Raw genomic sequence first — 25,267 nt, forward strand, 5'->3', positions numbered from 1 at the left:
CACTCTGGTGGAGTTACTTTGTGTGTGTTTATAAGTAGTTTTAAACCTTGTGATCCACAAAATAGCATAAGAGTAAAAGAAGAACTGACTGCGTTACAGTTCCCGCTGCTTGTTGAGAGTAAAAGCGATACGCGCTTTCACGTCTTTTTTTAGCGACTTTTTTTTAAGAAAAAAAGTCGCTAAAAAAAGGGTCTGAAAACTCGCTAAATATAGCGACTGTTGTTTTTTCCCTGCTAATTTTAGCATCACACGGCACAGCTTCTGTATCACGTGGTATAAGGCTCCGCCCTTGTCATTTGTTGAGCAGGAAGAGTGAGCGCTTGTTTTCATGCAGAGTACGTCCCGGATCAAAATGCGGTACAATCATCGTCATCGTTTTTTGTTTTTGTTTTTTTAAATCGTTGTCATTTGGAAATGAGATCGCGATTTTCTAACGATTAATCGTGCAGCCCTATGTAAATGTATTGGTTTAGCAGTCACTTGCCACAGGGTTAGTTTTTATGCACTTTTTCATGTGATGTAAAACATGTGGGACTCATGAACAGCAGGAGTCCCTCCATTGGACGACGGGTCCGGTGGCCTAAGTTGACCCTGCTTGCTGGGTCTAAGCACTCTTTTAAAATAAAAGCTATACCCATGAAGTTTGCATTGTAATAGCTTAGTTTTAAGCTTACTTAGAAGTTTAAGAAGTTTATACAAAAACAGGCTAAGATTTAACTTAATACTGTTTTAGCATTTCAGCCCAGCTTGGTCAATCTTTACCATCTGTGCTTGATGTTACAGTCCATAAGGTCCATATGAAGTATTAACTGGAATTAACTGGGAATTTCTGGCATTTTTATACATAGTTCCACATGCTCAGAGGCTCATAAGAAACTTGAAAAACAAAACATTTTAAAGGATTGTTTTTCATAACTGAAGGAAAATCCTTTGCAGTCTAAATTGCCTGAAGTCTAAAACTCAGAGACATCAAGAAATGCTGTGCTTCCCCTCTTGAGATGCTCTGTCAGGCCCTACCTGCATGTGTCTGCTGCTTGTTTGTGGGTCTCTTTGTCTTCAGGTTGGTCTTGAGAAACTGAAAATACTTCTCTTCCCATTATTCTGGTGCATTCTGCACCTAACAAAACACTGCTCTGCTGCAGTTGTGACTCTCAATTAGCATAATATCAGATTGATTACGCAACATCAATTGAGTGCAACGTTAGGTTGGTCAGTGTTGCTAATCTTGGAAATAAGTCTGTACCTGTATTACTCAGTATATCTGACATAAAGTCTGCGTATGAGCATGTTCAGGTAGCACACAGTGGTTGTCTGATCATTTCTCTGGTTTAGTGATGACTCAACTATGGACCCAGTTTTCAAAAAGGCAGCTGACTTAGTGAAACAGCAGCAAAAGCCTGGTTTATCTTGAACATGTGCATCAGTCCTTCTTTCATTTTAAACTCACTGTTTGCAACCTGTACACAATGAACAAAGCATGGAGTGCAGAGGACAGCACCAAGAAAGTGTCATGCAGTTAGTCATGCTGTTGCATGCTGGAATTTAGTGCTAGCATGCAGCTTAAAATAAATTACAAACAGAATCAAAACTGCTCTTAGGGTGCAGATGCCTTTTATTACGGTATATTAGAAGGTGGCAAAGGTACACAGATTCAACTTCTTTACTTTTTCTTTTCTAAAAAGTACACGCTCTGAAAAGTACTCTAAGTATAAAAGTAAAAACTTGCTGGAGAACTTTTCTACCAGCTAATTTTGTGCAAAATGAACTGAACCTCATTATTAAAATAATAATAAACATCATGTACAGATCCAAAAAATGTCCAGTCTATCAAATGCCACTGAGCAGTCCTTGCATTTATATAGAACTTCCCCTCCTGTCTTTCTAATCTTTCTCCATCTCAGTGAAGTTAGCTACGACCACCGATTATGGACATCTGCACCAAATACTTAATTTCCCACCTCTGATTATATTTACCATGACATATAGCATAGATTTTACAACGATGCGACAATACCGTCTGCCTCTAGAATGTGACACTGTTAAAGTACCTATGCTTCAACCATAAATCCAGCCATCTGTTCCTTTGATTAGTGCACGCTTGCATCACTTTTTGATTGTTTGTAATGTTCGCCTATTATGCACTAAGAGAGGCTGAAACATCCTGCAGCTTTCACATATAATCATAGGTAGATGGATAAAATACAGTGAAAATGTGGGGAGGAAAGCGATGGCGTGAGTCAGTTTGTTCCAAGAGGAACTTTTGTTTTGGTATGAAGCCCTCTTTATCCACTATTTCGTGCACTTGGCATCTTATTTGTTACCAGTTATCAACTGTTTCATCAAACTAAGACATAAACAAACCACACTTGGAACTAAAATAAATTCTTTCTGCTGTTTCGTGGGGTAAGATTAGTCCGATATTATCCCTTTTTTCCATTATCTGCCCAAGTATGTGCTTCTTTCTTTACAGCTCACTCTCTTGAGGTATTCACATGTAGGTGTGCAGATTAAGTATTCTGCTGCTGTAGTCTGTCAGGGAGGCATTACAGATCTCAGCCATTCTTCACCCTCTGTTCAGAAACATCATCATGCACTGCCCAACTCAAATCGGTCTAGGATACAGATGGGCTGGGTGGACTTTCATTACCCAAAATATTTCCGGGGAAAAGCATTTCTTGCAAAGATGGAAACCAGCACTGGCCCCAGCGTATTCATTCTGCTCTCTGGCAGGACTTTCGCAGTGACAGACAGCCCTGTGGTTGAGTCAGCCATAAAAACTGCTGAGCCATGTGGCTCTTAACAACTCAGTGACAGCCCGTATAAAGACAGTTGAGGTGATTTGTAAGAAAGTGTGATTTTAATGTCTATATAAAACTTCACTGAGTGCCTCGAACTGATGGGAAAAGGGTTGATATATAACAATATTACAACAGTAAAATTCACATTTGAATTCAAGGTAGTCAAATAAAGCTTAGTGATCAGTTTTCACAAAAAAGCATGGCCGGATGCAACTCCTGATGGGCCTGGGCCCCTACAACAACCCTTTGTTTAGCCACTAGGCTTCAGCTTTGCAAAGTCCAGTCACTGAATTTGAATGCTCAATTTATTTTGGTGTTGGTACCTTTTAAAGAATTTTAATGAAATTGCATAAAATGCCATCCATGTAGTCCGTGTTGTAGTTTTGGGGGTAAATTTGAGTGTTTCTTTAGCCTTTAAGCATTAATTAGCAGGTCTATACTCCTGTGCTGTGCACCTGTATGCTTTGTGGATGCAGCTTGCTAACCAGATGTGCTAGCCATAGCTAACAGTGCCTCCCTTTTTGTGGTGACCAGGCCACTAACACCGAGGCTTTAAAATAAGAAATCCACAATTTAGTGGATTACAATGATGTTACAATGGCTCCTTCATCGTTTTATATACATTATATACGTATCCTGACCATACGTCTATGGTCAGGATAGATTATAATCTAATAGAATCTGCAACTTGAGTGGTTTGGAGAGGGACACAACTAATACATGCTACTTTTAAAGATATAAGATGTTAAGTATTAAGTTAATTTGTTCTTGTTGTGGTAAATTTGTATTTTTTTCTACCTTTAGAAAGCCATCGGGTGGCTGTAGCTCAGGTGGTAGAGCAGGTCATCTACTGATCGGAAGGTTGGTGGTTCGATTCCCGGCTTCCCCCTAGTCTGCATGCCAAATATCCTTGGGCAAGATACTAACCCGAAATTGCTCTCCGATGCATTCATCGGAGTATGAATGTGTGTGAATGTCAGTTGTGCTTGTGTGAATGGGAGTGAATGGGTGAATGCACAAGTTGTGTAAAGCGCTTTGAGTGCTCAGAAGAGTGGAAAAGCGCTATATAAGAACTAGTCCATTTACCTTTATACCAAATTAAGCTAGCAGTTTTCCCATCAGTATTTTTGCTGGCTCCACCTTTATACTTGTATTTAACAAACATACAGCAGGTTTATTAGGTCATTAGACTTTCACAGAGGCCTAACACAATTTTTAAGTTGTTAAATATGAAACATATTTTTGCAAAAATGATTTAGGGGGTCTTGCCAAAGCGTTATGTTTAGTTTCTATGATAATAGTGAATGTGGAGCTGAAACGTTTCTTTCTTCAGTACATTTTGTGACTAGTGTGTCATACCGTTGTTTTTTTTGAAAAGCTGTGGGTTTTAAGTCCCGGGACCATAACATGCTATGTGTGTTGTTTCTTGTTACAGTTATAATGTAACTGGACAGCGCGCTCAAGGCCAGCCTTCTGTTTGGCACCAATAATTATAAATAGTGTCACAATAGGAGCGCCGATCTAGGATCACCAATCAGGTCACATTAATGTGATTTCTTTTTTTTCTTTTTTTCTTTTTTCTTTTTACATCAGACGCAGTAACTAGTAAATGTTCCCTATTTGTTAGACAAGAATTTACTCTACACAGTACTTCTATCGGTAGAAAAATGATAATTCACAGTTATATAGTTTTAGTTCATCTTCTGTGTTTTTAAGAGTTTTTAAAGTTAGTTTTATTTTATTTTATTTACATTATATCATACATAATATCGCCAAAACATTCTGAGAATCTGGAGAAAGCTCGGAGGACGTGGCTAAAGGTCAATACTGGCTGCCCGTGTTTTTCAGTCCCTCTGGCAGCACTGCGTTAAAAACAGGAGTGTTTCTGTCATGGAAATCAGTGCATGGGCTCAGGAACACTTCCACAAATCATTGTCTGTGAACACAGTTCGTCGTGCCATCCACAAACACATGTTAAAGCTCTATCACACAAAGAAGAAGCCATATATGAACACCACCCAGTAATGCTGCCTTCATTTAAAACAGACTGAGGCAAAGGTAAAAACTGTTCTGTGGTTGGATTAAGTAAAATTGGGTCCTCCGGACTAAAGATGAGAGGGACCATCTTGTTTCTTTATTTGAAAGGCCTTCATCTTTGATGGTGTGGGGGTACATTAGTACCTGTGATGCTGGCAACTTGCACATCTGGAAAGAGAGCATCACCACTGAAAGGCATATATATGTACAGGTTTTAGAGCAGCATGTGCTTCAATCCAGACAACATCCAGAAAGGCCTTGGATATTTCATATTTCATTAAGACAATGCTACTGCACCACGTACTTCATCCATTACAACAGCATGGCTTTAATAGATGAGTCCAGGTGCTGAATTGACCTGCCTGCAATCTAAACTTTGACCAACTGAAAACATTTTGGAGCATCTTTAAACAGAAATATGTCCAGAAGAGGTGTTTCTTCAGAACATTATCTCAGAGTAATGACATACTTGAATATAAAATGTCATCACCTTGTCCTGTTAGAAATTCTTAGCATGTTTCTAGTGTATGAATTATTATTATTATTATTATTATTTTTTTTGAGGTTATAATGACCATGACTGCCAAATTCTAATGCGTTCACATCTGAGCACTAGTAAATTTGAAGACATCCCCTCAGAGCGTTTGAGAGATATTGCATTCATAAGACTGGGAAAGTGTATTTCCTGCTGCCATTGCTATCTCCTTCATTCACTGAAGCATAAAAACAGACAATTGTCATGCATAAAAATATTTTCTGGGTTCTGGTAATTCAGCCCCCTTTATTCATTCTTATACAGACACACATTTACTAGAAAATCTATCTTGTGAGATTTTTCCAGTGGGGGGAAAAAAATCCTGCTTGCCTTTTTTCCAATCTGTGCTACAGTTTTCTGTACAGTGAAGTAAGGCTGCGTGTTGGGAGATAGGGGGCAGTAAAAGTAAGGGTGCCACACCAGTCTCTCCAGCATGATAACTGTGTGAGAAATGATACTGGGATTTGAGGAGGGAGCGGAGCGCCAGAGTGTCAGAGTAAAAAAAAAAACAAACCCCATAGATTTGGGTCAGCTGTGGCCTGGAGGAGGGGAGCTGTCACACAAGAACAGAGCTGTTAGTTGGCTCCATCTATCTAGGAGGCAGCATGCATGCTGCCATCAGGCATGCACAATACTGAGGAGATTACTGTGTGCATCGCCTCCGGGGCGTCTCCATTACTTTTTGCATTTCATTTGCAGTGCACAGATGCATTTTAAGTTACATTGCTAGTGTCATTTCACTTGTCCCCAGTGGGTTTTTTTTTCTTGTTGTTATTATTGTTAATTAATTAATTAATGACAGTCTTGCTTACTATATTTTTACATTCACTGATGTCTTCTGTCTTCATCTCTCCGTGACCTCACTCATATTGCAGATGACATCCAGATACTTTCAGCTTTTACTGATTATGTCTCCTCTGAGTTGACATCATGGCTGTAGCTCAGGTGGCAGAGCAGGTCAGCCACTAATCAGAAGGTCGGTGTTCGATCCCAGGCTGCACTCCTGGCTGCATGCCAAATATCCTTGGGCAAGATACTAACCCCATGTTTGCCTACTGGTGGTGGTCAGAGGGCCCGGTGGCGCCAGTGTCCGGCAGCCTCGCCTCTGTCAGTGCGCCCCAGGGTGGCTGGGGCTACAATGTAGCTGCCATCACCAGTGTGTGAATGGGTGGATGACTGGATGTGTAAAGTGCTTTGGGGTCCTTAGGGACTAGAAAAGCGCTATACAAATGCAGGCCATTTACCATCATATAATAAAACGGGGTGCTAATTTGTTAAAGGGACAGGCGTACACACACACACACACACACACACACATTGATGGCATACAATCTTATGCCCAGTCAGAGCAAACAAGCACAGAGACAGAGTGACTCATCACCAGATGGCTGAGTGTGAGTGTGGCACATCTCCACCACCAGGAGCCCTTATGCTTTTACCACCTGGAACAGAACCAAGTGACGTGCCCCTGGAGTCTGGCCACGAGGGATATGCAGCGAGGACCAGGCAAAACAGGGCACATAACAACCCCCATGCCCCACAGTACCTCTAGCCAGCTTCCTCTTCCTCCTCTTCTTCTGCATTACTAGCCTTCTGTCTCTGTTTGTCTTGCTAGCCTTGACAGCTTCCCCATCCTTTTCCCCTTTGTCCTGTCAATCTCAATCTTTTCCTCTGTCATTGTAGCCCCTCCACCCACCACCCAACCCTTCCACCCACCCCCCACACACAAACATACACGCGCACCTCCTTCCTCAGGTCTTAACTCGGCCTACAGTAACAGGCTCAAATCAGCTTGGCCAGCTCAGGCCTCTTCTTCCTCATTCTGTCTGTGCATCCCTGCTTGTCGAGGTTATATTAAGTAAATAAATTAGCACAGTGCCCCGCTCTGCTAATGAGGACAAGGTCACATGACAGGCAGACGCTTAAGTTAAGCAGTTTGAGGGATCGATTCCATTATCTCTTCAGCACAAGAGTCAATGGAACCCATTGTAGAACGTGCTGGGTATGTACCAACTATTCTCACTAAATTCTCCTTTTTTATCCAAAGGCAATTTCTCTCTCTAATAGTGTCTAAAACAACAACGACGTAGGTTTGCTCTAAACCGAGGTTTGTTTTGAAGGTAGAAAAAGAAATAATGAGAGAAAGCCACAATGGTAATCATTTATTTTGCTCTGCAAATGGATGCAACGTTGAGAAGGAAAAGTGGAGAAGCCACTTTGTTGTATTCAGACCTTTAATCAAGTAAGTCAAAGAAAGAAGAATGGCGGCGCTTTTTTCTTGTATACAAGTACAAGGGTGAAAACTTAATTTTGCAAGAGTTACGGGTCTTTAAACTAGACGTTTTGCATGATTTGGGAATCATTTTCAGTCGGTTTTGCCAGCTTGTCTGTAAAGAAGTGGGGTTTGTGTATTTGTTTGAATAGAAAGCTGCGATTTCATATCTATATTGCAGACTGGAGGTATTTTTTTCCGAAATGGTCACAGTGTCTTTATAGGCCCTCCTGATTTTTTGACAACAGATGGTAGAGTCGTCATTAGGCTGTAGTGACAGGCTTTCTGAAGCCGTGTGTCACTTTACACTCCAGTTTTTCGCAGAGGCATCATCCATTTGCAAGTTCATTTCTCTGCTATTGTACGATCGCACAAAATCAGGGCCGTCTGGCTGAATAATTGTAAAGCTTCTGTGCAGCCTCGCCAGCAGATGAGAGCAATATAATGGACATATTGGAGTAAAGGCCTTTTTAATATCATAGTGGTTATAAAATTGAGAAACAGATGATTCTTGCAGGGTTTTTTTTCCCCTCACAGTAGTTATAAAGGAAGAATCAGGTCCATACTTTCCACTGCAGTGAATTCTTTATTCAAAATTTTTTGATTAGACAGACTTTTTTTTAAGCAAAAAGGAATGTAATAAATGCATCTTAAAACTACCCCAGAGACTGATTTAAAAACCTATGCAAAATTAAACTGAACAACAACTCGGGCCTGAATGTGTCAGAACCTCACGTCCCAGGATGCTTTGCACAGAGTGAGTCTGGAACATCTATTCTTTCATAAAGGAAGCAAAGTCATACAGAAAGGAGTGCGTAAACCACATACACAGCACATATGTGAAATCAGACGTGAAACGAATCCTTAGAGAAACAGTAAAAAAAATTACTGTCAAAAACATGAAGCAACAATTTTGACAGTATTTTTTTGAGTGTATACGCAGTAACTGTAGCAAGTCCTTTATATGCATTGTATGTCTAATCAGGTTCACATTTTCTAATGATTTAAGCATAAAAGTGGCTCCTTTTGAATTTTTTATCCCAGTGAAATATAATGTTCCCTTTATATTCCTCTCTTTGCATTACTTTCTATTCATACACTATCAATCATAGATAGTGTTTTATTTTTTATTTTCTTCTATGCAGGTATGGTATGCTTTTACTGCACCAGCAGTGTGTTTGGGATCATTGTCATGTTGAAAAATGAACCTGTTGCCAATCTGACGGCTCAAAGTCAGATTCTACTTTTCTGTGTTTATAATTCCATAAATTTGGTCAAGATCTCCAACACTGGCTGAAAAGCAGTCCTGAACCGTGACAGCGCCTCCACTGTGCTTTACTCAGTAGTTACTGTTGTTCATCTCTCCTGAACTCTGAAATTTTAACGTTGATTCATAACTCCATAAGACCTGTTTGGTCAGTTTTTATGTCTTGATGAATGTCTTGATGGACACCTTTCAACTGAGACCATTTCTGATGAGGCTTCAGCAAACATTAGACGGATGGTCCTGAATCAGGTCTCTCTTTTATTCAAAGGCTGAGGCTGCATCTGTGTGTAACTCTCCTTTAATATTCCACTTCAGAGAACAATTAACCAGGAGTGAGGAGGAAATGAAGAAGCATACTTTCAAACATTTTTATTCAGGAATCGCTTACCTCGAACATTTTTGATGTGCACAGCTGGCACCTCTTTTGATGTCTTTGAAAAGACACTTTTTACAAAAATGTAACTTTTAATTAATCACACTGAGATTCATTGAGACAGATTTAAGAGACAGGTACCTTCACATGTGGCATTTGGAATAGTTAAAACAAGCCTGTGCCTAATTTTGGCATTAGTCTTTTGCATGCTGCCAGAGCAGTTCAGACTTACCAAGGTGTGAACTCTATAAGACCTGTTGCTCCCCTGTGGTATATGGCATCACACCTTGCATGTTGGAGCCACTGTGACTCAAACCTTCCTGTAAATCCCTTAAACCCTGCCCTACTGTTTCTGAGATGCTCTGAATGAATCATTGTTGCCTTTGCCAAAGTCACAGTCGAAGACTTGTTCACAAGCAGACTGATATATGCCAGACTCTGACATGTGACAAGACAATCCGTATTTATCTGTAACCATATTTATCTGTAGCCATGTTTACATGAACACGAGCAACTAGATTAAAAGACGATTGGAATAAAAATGGTTCGAGCAAACACGTCAATCGAAAGATTCTAAATTTTTTCTTGCAGTCGGATCATACCGAGTGTGCATGTAAACACTTCTACTGATGTTCAGGGTGAAATGATCCATCAACCCCCTTTACAGCAGTTAGTTGTAGATGTGGCAAGAGTGAAACAAAGCTGGTCTGTATCCAACACAAACTTTTACTTGAAGTCATAAATATGAGAGAGGGGAGAGACTGTAATCTGTGGCGTGTTGCACAGTGACGATAAAAGGAGAAATCCAGCAGCATTTGTTTAGATTAGAAATCAACTTCTAATATTTCCGGGAAGTTAGACGATTCTGCGCCTGTCAGAATGATTTCTGTTCAAATGCTGAATGCATGTAAACGTACGTCATGATCGCATCACTCCATGTAAACAGTGACGTTCTAATCCGAATTTTAATCAGATTGGAGAAATCTTGTGAGCGGTCCTAAAGGGTCACTGGTGTATAAATACCTGCCTTTCGACATGGCTAAAGACACGTGGTTCAGCCTAGATGTTTGAAGTGCACTGAACCACACATACTGTGGAGAAACCGTAAGGAAGCCAGTGGTCAAGTTTCCCAGAAATGCATTGTGTAAATCCAAACCTAACTCAGGACAAATTCTCCATCTACCTTCAATCCAGTAAGTTAATATCTGCACATACACACAGATACCTTGGTTAACACAGATCTTGGCAGAGCAAGTGAAATGATCACTCCAGGCCACACTTCTAATCTTCACCACTGAAACTTTAATCCACTTTGGTCAGAAAAAGTGGATTTGTAAGCCGGGACCTGGTGGCCCACATAGGCTGTCTATACACAGCTCTGAGAGGAAAATGGCACGTGGCCATCAGTGTCGTGGAAATTCTGCAGCAATCTGCTAATGCTAATCAAAACTGTAGACCGTTTCTTTTTCATGCACTCACTTTCTTTGGACTTGAAATAATGAAATACAATGTACAAGTATAAATGATGCTTTTTAGCAGAGAGCAACATAAAATCGTATACTCTGGCAGGCTTCAAAGGTATCGGATTTAGATTAAGATGCGGGAAACCTGGTGTACACTGTGCGAATGTCAAATCAAAGTTATGCCACATCCAAGAGAAAAACGGCAGAGCTCAACGCACTGTCCAGCAGGGTGAACATGGATTGTGACAGGAACTGAGAAAGACTCGACTCCTGTGGTTGAATATATAGCTACATGCAGATGCACTCAACATTAGCCCACTCATTACTTCTGTGACATTTGACCGAAAGTTTGCTTCTGTTCCAGAAGAGTGTTGTTGATGAGGATGAGGCTTCACCTGAAATTAATAAACTTTATTTATTCAGATAGATTAACATTAGAGAACTTTATGTTGATATGCAGCATAAAAACAAGAAATCGTTCAGTGACTCAAACAATCAAGTAATAAAAATGACCAAAACAGATGAAGAAATACACACAGCAGAATCACCACCTGACATAACAAGCATGTATTTGGAGACATGCAAACTCTGCATGGAAAGTCTCCTGCCAGAGGCGACAGTGCTAACCACTGCACTACCGTACCACCCACATAGTATATGTTAAATATATATATCAGTATTTGAATGCAGTGGTGTTTGGATATATCGCTGCTTTCACAGATTGGAAGCTAACAAATGCACTTTCTCAGCTGAATTTTTGGATGCTGATTATTATACATGATTATTATACATATTATACATAGCCAGAACTGAGTCACATGTTTTCTGTGTACGTGTACAAAGGAGTCACACCTTGAAAGTCATGCATGTTGCAGCTGCATTGTTCTCTGTCAGCTGTGATTAACATTGACCTCTTGTGGAACAGCATGCTCCGTGTGTTTTTATTTGTGTGTGTGTGTGTGTGTGTGAGGGTGTGTAGTCAGCTCTGTGTCTGAAAACATTAAGCTGTGATAAATATCCAGCTGTTAGGGTTATGTAAGCCATAAAAACTGAAGTTTTAAGCGCTAAATGATAAAAATAATAAAAATCTTATGTGTTTGTACATCTGTTCCACACTCTACAAATGCTGTATACTTCTTTGGTGTGGCCTTTGTAACCAGATCATCACCAGATCAGTGCTGCTGTAGCTCAAAAGCTACAAAGGAAGACATTTTCACTAAGAGAATTGCTCGCTGACCAGCACGTGTGGTACTAACAGCTATTCCACGTTCAGAGACGATTAAATCGCCTTTCTTCCCCATACTGGTGCTTGGTTTGAACTTTCGCAGGTCCTCTTGACCAGTCCTACTTGCCTAAATATATCAAGTTTCTGTTATTTGATTGGCTCGTTTTATATTTGTGTTAACGAGCAGTTTAACAGGTGCATCTAGTAAACTGAACAGTGAGTGTTTGTCATCTGAGAAGCAAGATGAAATGTCAGAGGTTGGAGGTCACATGCTACACCAGCATGTCCAGTCCTTTATGACAGGTGTGATGAATGTTAGACCTGCGTGGTCTGCATAACTTGTTTGTTTTGGTCCACAGACCTAACTCAGGTAAAAATCTTGTGAAGTCCACAATACTTCATGTCCTCTGTGTATTTTTTATTTTATTTTGTAATATACAAATAAACAGTAGTGGCTTCCCCATTTACTAGCTAGTGATGTAAATGAACTGAGTACATCAGAGCCTGAGATTTGTTTACCTTGTTCTTTCTGATAGAGCTTTGGTGTTAACTGGCACTTTCCCTCAGGGGCCTCACCGACTCAGAGCGAAACAAAACAGATGTGAACAACAGAGTGGAAAAACATATTAGTAACTTATCATTAAGCTGGTGCACATCTGCAGTTCCATTTTTGGAAGGTGTTGAATTAAGCAACAAGCGCTCGCATCAACAGCTATTAGGTCAAACACAAACAGACGCCCTGTCTGTTTCTATACAGATCATGGAGCAGATGTCAATACAGCAGCGTCTAGCGTGTTGGACAGCAACTCGGGGAGGGTATGTGTTGTTTCTGGGGAGGTCTGCGCTTGTGTGACCTTTGTGGGCGAGCATGTGCCGGGGAGCTGAAGCCAAAGACGCACTTGTTTGTATAGGAAGTTTGCAGGAGATTTGCGCTGATGAATTAGTGGTGGCAGAGCAGTGGTGCAGAAGATGCTCTGGGGGTGGAGGAGTGAGGGAAAAAAATTGAGAGAGCGGAGAAAAGTTGTTGCTCCATCGCATCGTGCTCGGCTCCCCGCATCTTAAAACACCCTGCTGGGGCAGAGTGGTGCTGGCTTGGCGATGATTCTGGCATGGGGTACGGGGGAGAGGGAAGGAAACAGGGAGACTCGATGTGACAAGGACAAAGCAAAGACGGGCCGCAGGCTTACTCCTTTCTTTATGTTTGTGGGGGTTTTAAAAAGGCAGAAGTCATGCTGTAGATGCAGCATTTCACATTTACTTAGTCCTGCTGCGACCAGTGAATGAGAAAGACTCGAGTCACGGGGGACTCAGAGTTGTGCATCACCGTGCCTTTTGACAGCGTTTGCGGGGCAATAACCTCTGAAATGGTGGCTCAGCAGCTAGAGGGCCCCTGTTGCACATACGCATTTAAATGCAAACCTCCAACTGGTGACATAATCCATAAACTGCATGGGTAACCTTGACCCATTCTCCAAAATAAACCTAATCCGTATTCTAATCCTGGTACCGTATGAGAAACAAGTAGTAGATGGATGAAATAACAAAATAACAAATACATTATCAAATGAAGTCTGATATTTATTTCAGTTTTGTTGTCGTGTTAGAAGACAAAGCAATGACCCAGATCCACTTGCGCTGCTGACTGTTTCATGATTCCTTCCACCTTGAGGGGAGGGTAATTATATTGTCCTCATCTCTATATCTCTTGACCCTGCTGTAGAATGTGCTGTATGTTTTCACTTTATTTACCTTTAAACGGTTTTATGACCACTGAACATAGTTTCACTGCTAATGAAGATTAACAAAGGTTGTGTAGTTCCAGACCGAGAGATAAGTTAAGGTTGTTCTGTCAACTGTGAATATTGAGCTGATGTTTGTTCATCTTTAATCACAGTTACTTGTACCTTTTCTCCTTATCCAGTTACTCTAAAATAGCCTCTTTTCTTTTAATTAAAGACTTTGTGTGACATTTACATTGTTTTTTTTAATGTCACATTAAAAATGGATAAAAACACACAGTAGTTATGGATACTCGGTTGATGGATTGGTGTTAGTGAGGGTAGTCGAGTAGATAATGAATCCCTACAGCTGAATTTTGTGAGGCACTAGGGATGATAAATCCTAGTTTTTAGGTGTTTCTGATGGAATTTAATAAGTGAGAACAGTTCTGAGTTTTCCTTGGGTACATTCATCTGTGCTCCATTTCATTTTACTACCAAAGTGGTTGCGCATCTGTGCTCGTCGATATGTTCAGATGCATTTTTGTCGACAGTACTTTGTTTTTGAAGAGTCTCATAAATGGATAGATGTCGCAGCGATGTTTGTTCGCAGTAAAGGTAAATTTCTGTCATTATCACTCTGGCTTGAGATTTCAGTTAAGCGATGTGGAAAGCCGTTAGCGGACAAAGGAGAGAGAGCGGTTGCTTCAGAGAGACCTTTTTCTTTCTGCCATTCCATCAAATACTCTCATTTTGAGCAATCGTGCCTTTTTAAAATAGCAACGTTTTCATGTGAATGATTTGTCTGTCTTCTCAAGAGGCCTGTCCACCGTGGCGACAGTGGTCTTTGATGGAATGACGTCTTCAGTTTAAAGTTCACCCATCAATTGCAAACCTTTTACCTTTTACCGACAGGAGAGACAGCAAGGTCGCTGGAGGATAGTGGGAGCAATTGTGGGAGCAATTTCATCATTTCTCAGAAGGAATAGATTAAAGGGTGTTTAACTGGTTATACCTGTCAGTATTATCTACTCTCAAACTTCTTGAGCACCAGATGTAGTCTACAGCCTCGACGCTGCTGAATTCAAATAGTGGCTCTGTATAGGAGGTAGATTTATAGCTTTTTCCCCTCTAATCTTCCTGTATCTGCATATATGTTTATTTTTCTCACTAGATAAAGAATTTACTCAGAGTGAGCACACTGTCTGCTCTTAACTGGATAAGCTGTGTTGCAAAATTTGCTTTCTCGCAGCATATTAACTTTATATTGAGTTTCACCAGTTTGCACTGCTAATTAATACCGAAGCAGCTGGGCAGTTCTTCAATGATACCTATAAATGAAGGAAGTATTTCATGGTCGCCTTGCTGCATGAAGCTAACAGATGTCCCGTTTGAGCTGTGCTGGGAATGTCAAGTGTAGCTGGCTGCGTGACGCTAGTTGGCTGCTGTAGCAGTAAGGCAGGCTGTTCACTAAGTGATGCCTGATGGGAGAATTAAGCTTCTTCTCTTACTTGTCCTACCCTAGCACAATACTGTAAGTTACTGTTGGTCACTCAGATTTAGTCATGTGCTCTAGTAATTTTATTTTTTTAACAATCAAACATAAACATATATTTTTTAGTTTAAATTCTTGATTATAGCAAATATAAAGTCCTGATGATTGAGATGTAGTCTGTACTGTGTCTGAAACCAAGTTGGTGGCAGTTATGACTCTAATAGTCTAAGTTAACAAACTTGTTAGACATTGTAAGAACAGTGCAGTCTTAAACCAGAATTAGAGGTATTTTAGTTTAGAAAGACTCAGGACAGCTGTTTGTCTTTTGTTATTTTCTAAGCTAAGCTAGTCAGTGTTTCCATAGTCTAGTGGTTTATGCATTTGTGAAAAGAGCCCCGGTTTCATCCCACTGGGAGACAAAAATACCTTTGGAGTTGTGCCAGAAAGGGTATATGATGTAAAATCTCCCAGATCAAACATGTGGTGCTACATGCTGTGGTGACCCATACTGAAAAAGGGAGTAGCAGAAAGTAGCATTCTAGCTAAGCTAGCTTGGGGCACGCTTTTCTTTGTGTTTTCGTCCACATGTAAATGTAGTTTTAGATCATCGAGAACAAAGCTTTAGGAAAACACCTTCCCAGGTGAAGATTTTTTAAAAACAAAACTCTGTTTTAGCTTTTACACGTAGACAAGGAACAGAGATTTTGTCTCGCAATGTCAACGGTGTTTTGTTTTTTTTAAATCTTGCCTTTATTTTCTTTTCTCTTTTTTTGACACAAGACTGTGCACCATGTTATTTTTTGGCTTTTGACTTGCCAACACTTCCAACGAGAATAAAAAACACTACTGTGGTGTAGACATATCTGCACCGAGAAGCAGTTTGAATTTGTAATAGCAAGGACACCAGTGTGTTTTGCTAGCTTGCTAGCACGCACACAAAAATTTAATTATTAAAAAATGAGCTGCAATATTTTTAACATTTTGTTTTGTTTTGTTTTTGCTTTGTGAAGTTAACGTTCTATCCTGATTAATTTCTAGGACATGTCTGAATAATTATTAGCCTATTTGTCCTTGTGTAACATTTACTACTATTAACTAACATTTGCTATTATTGCCACAGTAAGGCCAGAAGTCCTTGGCACCACTCTTGGGAAAAAACAGTTGCATAAAGCCCTTCGTTTTACTGCAGGTTGTAATGCAGTCATTAACAGTGTCTTTTCAGTGGTAAAGTCATTGTAGTATACCTCCATTGTGTTTAGGCTAGTTGCCATGTAGATTAGAGTGAGAAACCTATTTTTAGCACCACCTTCCATGGGCTTTGATTGACTTTGAAATTTTAAACCTGATTTGCTGGTTCACCCACATTCAAGCTATCTGTTCACACAAATGTGAGGTTTATTGCTAGATTGCCTGGAAGAGCTTTTTTATGTTTGGATGAGATGTGACCACAATTTATTGCTGCAAAGATAAGTGATAACATTTTTCACACCAAATGAACTGTTTATCTGTCCTTGTGTAACTCCACATTGTGATGGAGAAAACAAGAAGCGGGTCCGTTGGATGTGTGTGCTTTACTACCAATTAAAGGAGATTTCACATAAGACAGCAATTAAATGCAATCCTGGCAAATTAGATAATTAGATGCAGAAGATTGATATAAATGTGAAGACTCTCATTAATGAAAGTTGTTTTACTTTGACTGGAAGGTATTTTTTGTACTTACATCTCACGTCAGAGCACCAGTTTATAGCTTCTGTGTAATAATGATTTGGTGTGAGAGTCTGATGTGATTGACAGCCGCACATAGACATCCTTGAGGCTCTGTCTTCATTTGCTATGTCCATCTCAACTGTCACTCTCCATTTGGGAGCTGTTCGTTCTCCGAGCAATACGGCACACACTCTTATCTTCTAGATTCGGCCTGATCTGACACTTCTTATCCTCCTTATATCTGCACTTATTGAAAGGTTAACCACTTGCCAAGCCACTGATGTTTTCCTAACTTGTCGACCGGATTTGTCCTATCCAACAGTATTTTATGTCAAGTGTGCTGGTGGATTTGTGTGCACTTGTGAGTATGAGAGGCCCTTCCCATTTCCACTTATGTGAGTGTGCTCGGTGAATTTCAGCAGACCGCACAATGTGCCAAGCTCTGCCAATGGCTCCTGCTACAGAACGACATCAGGTTGACCGGCTTGAGCTGACCAGACTGCCAACTGTATAGAGGGCAGAAAGAGGGAGGATAATGACTGACAAGAAGAGCGTGGGAAAAGATGAGAAAAGGAAGAGTTGATTCAAGAAATAAAACTGTGGACTGGAAGGAGGAGATTTATCCTTCCAGGTATACACATTTGCAGTTCTTTACAAGTCAGGCTTGACCAGAGTGACCTCAAACCAAAGTACGCCTCCAGCTTCGGACTATCTAGGACGTGTAACCTGATCAGCTGGTGCCAGTGACACCAGTGCTAACAGATGACGGTGCCTCCAGTCAGCGCTTGCCATCAAACAATGAACAGATGTGCAAGTGAGAAAATACAATGAAGTTAATTTTTTTTGCAACTCATAGAATTTCGCACAGATACACAGAGGAGACGACTGTACTGAGATACAAAAACAAGAATAAAAAATATAACCTTTATGTAGCCTGTCACTCCTCCAGGAGCATGGTTTATTAGAACTGCACCGTGAAGGACTGCCAATCTTTTCAATGTCACTGAACACAGAAGCCTGTGTTTTGTGTTGTGGTCACCAGTTTTAATTCAGAGAAATCATATTTCGTTCTGTATGCTGTTGCTATGGAGATGAAGGCAATCACAGGTGTGAACTGTAGGGAATTCAGAACACGTTGTCTTTACAGTTGCTATCAAAATGTGGCAGCACAGCTGCTGACGGCTGTCAGACCTGACAGAATTTTAATTTGAACCAATTTTAAAGCTTGTGTTTTCAGTTTTCTCAACACTGTAATCTTTAGTTGCTCAGTTACTGGATGTTCAAATTCTGTGTCTGAAAATGTTAGCTTGTAACTTTGAACAGGGACAATTTTAATGCGGATCCAATCAGCTCAGCAAAGACCCAATGGATAGTTCTGGAAACTGTAGAAAGGAATAAACCTGTATAAACTGTATTTTCATAAGTTCCACAGCTTTTCCTGCTAAAGACTACCTCTGCCAGGGCCATTTACGCCATAAGTAAATATAAGTAAATAAGTAATAAATATTTCAATGACAGAAAAGTTTCCGTTTTTTCTCGATGTACTTTAGAAATGTTGTTTGGGGTTGTTTTTGTTTTTTACAGCATGTCCATAAAAAAGGACATTTTCTGTAAATTAAAGGGAACTTTTTGTTTTATAATGATAGCACAGTGTGGGCAATGAGCAACCCAGTTTTTTTTTTTCTGTCATTTTACGCATTTCTTTCTTTTCAGTTTAAGTACAAAGAGCCACGTTGACAAATTTTGTTCATTTACTCTAGCAGGATTTCTATATCATGTAGAAACACCGAGATGTACTGTTAAAATTGCACTTCTTTATCTTACATTACATATGTCGGAGATTGAATGTGTAGTTAAACATCTTTACACTGACAGGAGGGGAAATTTCCAGCATGTAAAATGAGTTTGACATCCCAGTTCTATAAGCCCACAGTGGAACAAGCTCATATTTGATCTTATGTATGTGCATCGTGTTTGTCTGACATGTGAAAGAGAAGGCCAGCTTTGGGGGTCGCAAGCAAATGTACTTCTAGCGCCATTCCAAAGCTTGGCAGGGAAGTAACTGGGGGGAAATCAAATATGTGGATCCACTCACCCACTGTGGTGACCCCTTGGGGGGGAAAAGGGAGCAGCTCAAAGTACCTATAATATTCTCTCCAACTAAAGGTTTTCTTAAAACCCTGCTCAATCAAACGCTTCACACAAGCATCTCAAATGCAATTAAGCAAGGATAAGCACTAGTATTTGCTCATATGAAAACCCAAGTCCAAATAATTTTGGGCCAGCATGTGACGGTAGTGCCACAGAAATGGGCATCCTCATGCTCACCATAGGAAAAGAAAGGCTTAGGCCTTTCAAGGCCACTTATACCAGTTACAACATGTAGCGCCCTTCATGTGTAGAGCTTGAATCTGTCCACAGTCAGACAGCAGGGCCGCTCGGTGTTGTTTCAAGGACATGGTGTTAATGAGACGGCTGGAGTCTAGCATATGTTTTTTGTTCTAATTAGAGCAGGCAGCCAATCAAAGGGTTGCGCTTCAACAAATGAGCATGGTTTCACAGCAGCCTCTGCTCTGTGTCAGATGGGATGTTTGTATCACCGGCAGCTTTGTTTATCTCTCTCTCAGACCCAAACAAAAGAGAAAAGAAAGAAGGAAAAAATATTTTGTCTTATTTTTTTTAACTTTTGAACTACTCCCCTCCCACTAGTCCACCTTATATCACCAAACCCTCTGCCCACTCCGCTCCTGAAGCTTTTCTGATAGCAACCAGACTAATTAGTAACAACAAATAAGAGCAGATTCGACACTAAAGAGAAAACTCTGAACTGATGAATAAAACCAAAAGCTCTCCAGGCTTTTGCTAGCATTAGAAAAATGACACATTGCAGTTTTTACTTTAAAGCTTTTTAATGCTCAGTTAGGTGTAGCTAGGTGAAGATGTCCTGACTCCTTGCATCAAACTTCTTGTGGACAATTAAAATCTAACAGTTGTGTTAAATCATTTAAATTAATAACAAGGACAGAAGAGTGTCATGTTCTTGTACCAAGAGTGACAACTTTTTCACATACAATAAAGCAGGAAGGAAAACAAGCTCATGTGACACCCTGAAAATAGCAGCTTGGTCCACACCCATGTGATCCGTTCAGCTACAAATGCCTGTAATCTAGAGCTTTCAGCAAAACTACAGCAGAGAAAAGCCAGGACCGTTTAACAACTTGAATCCCCTTTTGAAAGTCCAGCAGCCAGTCTGTTAAAATAAGAGGGGATGCTACACAGTGGTAAACATAGCTCTGTCCCACCTTTTTTTTTTCTCCTGAAATTCAAAATGACCTCAATTTTTTCTTTGCAGATTCTTAGAATGTCAGGTGGAAACTTTATTGTAGGTTTGGTTGACTTTTTATGGAATGACTTTTCGATGATAACTTGATCTAACAAGGACCGAGTTTGAATTTATTTTGGATTTTCTTTAATTGACAGGATAAAAATGAAACAAAGAGGCTCAAATATATATGTAAAAATACATATTCTCCATTAGTTTTTGGTAAAATATCAGTTAGCAAGTAGCATCTTTATCACGTGCTTTTGATAGCCATCAACAGCCTTCTGGTTTAATTCTGGTTGGATATTTGACAACTCTTTTTAGCAGAATTTGTGGAGTTCATTTAAATTGGGTTTCCTGGTACAGACCCAGCATAGCCCAAAATTCTACAATAGGGTTGAGGTCCATTCCAGGTCCAACACTATCAGTTCAAATAGCTGTACGTAATTGCAAGTTATTTGGATGTGTCACCCCTTTGCCTAAATGTTGCAGATGACCCAAACTGTCACCCTCAGATGACAGGAAATTAGTTTGGATGTTAAGGAATGAGGCAGGAACCACCCCCGCCTAAGCTTGCCATGAACTGGAAACTGTTGAAACACCAGCATCACTGTAGACAGTATGCCAATTTTACATCGCCTTACACCAGCGGTCCCCAACCTTTTTGCGCCACAGACCGGTTTAATGTCAGACAGTATTTTCACGGACTGGCCTTTAAGGTGTCGCGGATAAATACAACAAAATAAAATGATACGACCAAGACAAAAACTGTGGTATTTTGTAAATATAATAATAAACGCGAATTCACTGTGTAATTGTGTAACTTTATTACCAGCGTCCTCCTGAAATGCACCAACAATATTGAGAGTAACATCCTCCTCTCTGCCCCTTTAATGCTCTCTGATCGCTATGGTAACGTGTAAATATTTCTTTCAAAATAAGACACATAACTACAGCACGGGAAAAGACCCAGGGAAACCGAGTTAACGATAAAAACCCTGAAAACGATAAATTTCACACCCGGACCTCAACTCTCGCGGCCCGGTACCAAACAACTCGGTCCGTGGCCCCGGGGTTGGGGACCTCCGCCTTACACCAACTTCAAGATTGACTTAAATTTACACTCAGTCTGAATGCATTTAAAAAGAGCTTACACAAAATTAGGTTTTTAGTTGGAAAGTCTCATCCAATTTGATCTTTCAACTCTCAAAATGAGGTGTATTTTCTAAAATCTTACACAGCACGAGTGCATCTCTCTTACATTGTCTCCATTCCTGTTCAGTGTATTGTGGTCACCAAACTCAGGAACCCAACACATAGCATGCCACAAAGTTGCCATGGTTTAAAGAATCCCGAATAATGCAACGATTATGAGAAAACTGTGCACAAATATAGGTGATGGGATCCACAATAAGCAAAAAGCAATTTGTAGCAGTTGGTGCTTCTGCTCCATGTTACTTTTTTTCACAAATGCACTGTTGTTGCTCTGGGATATATTTGCACATTATTCTTTCAAACAAATTAGATGCTATGTGGGAAGCCAATAACGGTGATAATTAAAACGTTCCTTTTCATCTCCGCTGTCTGTCCTGCCCCTCCAGCTTCTTCCAGACGTAATGATCTAATATGATACTCCACACACTGCTGAAAAACTGCCAATAACTCACAACACGTCTCTGATTTCTGCACCGCCACAAGCCACAGTGGCATGACGTTGTATCCAGTACCGTCGCTGACCAATTGTGTTGCTGCCTGTCACCGGCGCTCAGCAAATGAGAGTGCAGGAGCGAGGCTGAGGCTAGCAACGAGGAGGAGGCGGCGGAGGAGGTGAAGGAGGAGGACAGTGGAAGACTGCAGTGGCAGCAGTAACGGTCCCTGGGCCCCACGGATACTCACTGAGTCAAACACCGAAAGCTGTGTGATCGAGCGGCTGAGTCTGAAGGGTTGTGTTTGTCTCCAAGATGGGGACAAAGAGCGCACGTGTGCACGCTCTCTTTTTTTCACTGTATGTGTCCGTGTTTGCTGTCTGAGTGATACGGAGTTAGAAAAGAAAAGTATGAGAGAAAAACATGCCCCGAGTCAGAGACAGACACAAAATGAAGCAGCGATTTTTGCTTTTCCATCTTCCTCTTTTCTCTCCCTGCCTTGTGTCAGCTAAGATAATTCTTCTGTTAGTCAAATGAAAGGCTGTGGCTGAGGGGTGTTTCTGTTGGATATTGATACATTTTAGAGAGTGATAGCTGCATGCCTCCCAGCTGTGTGTTCACCAACCGAACTGTTGATTTATGGACTGTTTTTGATCAGAATGGAGCTGTTCAACATTGCTGGCAGATGCAGCTGCTAAGTGATGGAGAAATCATTAGACACATCTCCAGGGATGGTTGGCTAGTGAAGCATTATGTTTGCTAGTGTCTTCGTCCGGTATTATTTTAGAGTGTAATGCTGCGCAATCAGTTAAGGCTTGATTAAGGAGGACAAACTGGTGTCTGGAGGATTTTTTTTAACCCACAGCCATGGGGGCTGAATTTTAAACTGAAAACACAGGTGCAGGTAGACTTTCTGTACTCTACAGCCGGAGGCCTTTTCCTGAGGGGCTTGCTCGTCCTGTGGGTTTTCTCCGGGTACTCCAGCTTCCTCCCACACTTTAAAGACATGTTGGTTAGGTTAATTGGTGATTCTAAATTGGTTGTAGTGTGAGTGAGTGTGTGTGAGTTTTTGTCTGTCTGTAAGTTAGCTGTGTGAAAGACTGGCCACCTTGAATGAGATAAGGATAGATGGATGGATTAAGCAAAAGAAAAGTAAAAGTTCTGATTCTGCCGAAACATTTATATATAACTAGAATTTTTTTCGAGTTGAGCAAAGGCTACCAATGTTTAAGCTTTTTTATAAAGCAGTTTAAAATCGGGTATGATACCAGAAGTTTCACAGATGATACTAATATGAGTAGAGTTACCCAATTTGGTAGCTCGGTTTAAAAAAAAAAAGATCCCATGCACTGTAAACTCCTTCCTAACAAACTGAGGTATTTGTGGCAGGCTTTTCATTTAAAATGTGAACATTTTGTTGATAGGACACGGAATAAAAAGTAGCTTTACTTACATTCTGTTAGCTTAAGGATTTATATTATAGAAGAACTTTAACTTTTAGAACGTAGTTGATTTCACAGCAGGAATGGCAGCTGCCTTAAAAAAAGTTGTAAAGTGTATTTCAAGATAACAGTGCAAAGTACTTCTATACCCGACTCTCACTGGCTTTATTATCAATGAGTCTGGGCAGAGCTATCACCATCTGTGTAGTTTTTCTTGTGCTTGTGGGCCTTATCTCTATCTTGGTTTTGTTCCTATAGCACATCTCATTTCCTTATTATAGCGAAACACTGGAGAAAGAAAGTCACACACCGAGGCACTTTCTTTTTCTTTCTTTAATCCACCTGCTGATGCTGATGTTGGCCTGTTTGCCTTTGCCAGTGACAAACCGCAAAACAAGACATAAGAAGGCCAAAAGAATGTCAGGGGTCTTAAAGAATTAAATAATGGGAGGGGGGGCAAGGAATTGCTGAGCATCAGATGTGTCAGGAACAACGAATCATTTGTTGGAAAGCTCTTTAATGAGATTGAATTGTAGCTTCACTTCTTGATTGCATTGTTCATGTCTGGCTGAAAAGTGGCATTTTATAGATGCTTCCCGGCTCCAGATGACAAATGCTCTGTAGCAAACACCGTCACAGCCGACCTGACACAGGATTTAATAATGTTGCTAACTTTTCTGTTGTTTAACTTTTTGCCTGCGTCACAGCTGGCCTTTAGCTTTTGTTCTCGCCGCTTAGTTACAGAGGGAGAGTTTAAATCCTCATTGGTCAAAATCGTCACATGAACCTTTGACATGGAATTGGTGCTTTGGCATTTAGGAAGGGAAGATGAGCGTAATGTGGCGTAGAGCTCCATAGATCATTATGTGGAGGTGTCTAACCGCAGAGCAGAGGACGGCGGGGTCTGAGCCGTATTTCATTTTGCTTCGAGGCGTAAAAAAGAGGCTCATTAACATGCATGGCCACAGGTTGTTGTTGCTCTTTCTCTCTCTCTCTTTCTGCGTGTGTCGAAGCACAGCATCGATAGCAACTGACTCGTTCTTATTAGGCTTTAGCTAACCCTTCAGTTGTCAAGTCGTTTTTGTCATAACTGTTTTCTTTTTCATGTCTAGCAATCTGATGTGAGTGCTGCATGGTATGAAGATGTGAGGATGTTGATTAAGAGATACTTAAGAAGTAGAAGATATTCCCTTGCCTGGCTGTATGTTAATGAAGTTGTTCATGTGATCAAAATAACTAAGTGCCTTATTAGTTTTTAGGATTCATCAGATGTCACACCTACTTGTGGTTTGGCCTAAAATGTTTCAATTAAAACTGCAACAAGTCCTCCAACCTGAATGATTTCTTGTCCTTACCCTCTAAAAGCAAGACCCTTTTGTTGTTCCTCCATCGACCCCGAGCTCCTCCCTGCACAGACGTTGTGGCGAGAGCAACGTCACAATGAAACATAATATGGGAAGAACATGAAAGCAGTCCTGTACGAGCAGGGCCCTAAAACATCGTGTATAATATATAGTCATAAAAAAGCATTAAAACCTCCACTACGCTAGCGGCCTTTGTGCTATTTGTCGCATTGCGTGGGTTTATCAAAGCTTTTCACTAAAAACAGCCTAGTGCAACCTGGAAAATGCTGTTCACTTAGTTGTGAAGGAAGGTGCAGAGATAATCCAATCTCCTTACCTTGAGTGCCTTTTAACAGCTTATTGAGGACACACTATAGTTAACCATTTGCAGTATTAGTATTACTATCAGTTCTGCTATAAATAAAAAATATGAAACATTTTTTAACTCCTTTTTTGTTCATGACAGGGAACTGGAAGCAAAGCAAAGAGGAGCACTGGAAGGCACTGCAAACGCATCCCCCTTTTTTCAAGGTCTAATCCTTCTTAGTAGGGGAGCGATAAGCGTGTTTTGACTTAGCCCCAAATTTCCTGTTGTTTATGCATCCTTTTGCCAAGTCACGT

The 25,267-nt window shown here is 40.5% G+C and overlaps 1 protein-coding gene across 4 annotated transcripts in view; it reads left to right on the forward strand.

Moving 5' to 3' along the window:
- oxr1a (oxidation resistance 1a) overlaps window positions 1-25,267 on the forward strand; it is a 169,062-nt gene that overhangs the window by 47,100 nt on the left and 96,695 nt on the right. For 2 of the 4 annotated variants that reach the window (XM_014334211.1, XM_014334214.1), the window contains exon 1: window positions 7,311-7,372. The exons of 1 other annotated variant lie outside the window; for it this stretch is intronic. In XM_014334211.1, the coding sequence (XP_014189697.1) occupies window positions 7,347-7,372 (26 nt within the window). In that variant the 5' untranslated portion in view covers window positions 7,311-7,346. Of the gene's footprint in view, window positions 1-7,307; window positions 7,373-25,267 lie in introns of those variants that run through there. One more of the 4 variants, XM_042221897.1, reaches the window with a different exon arrangement.

The sequence above is a fragment of the Haplochromis burtoni genome, unplaced genomic scaffold, assembly GCF_018398535.1.
Source record: "Haplochromis burtoni strain Fernald_Lab_line unplaced genomic scaffold, NCSU_Asbu1 Contig_76, whole genome shotgun sequence".
NCBI lineage: Eukaryota > Metazoa > Chordata > Actinopteri > Cichliformes > Cichlidae > Haplochromis > Haplochromis burtoni.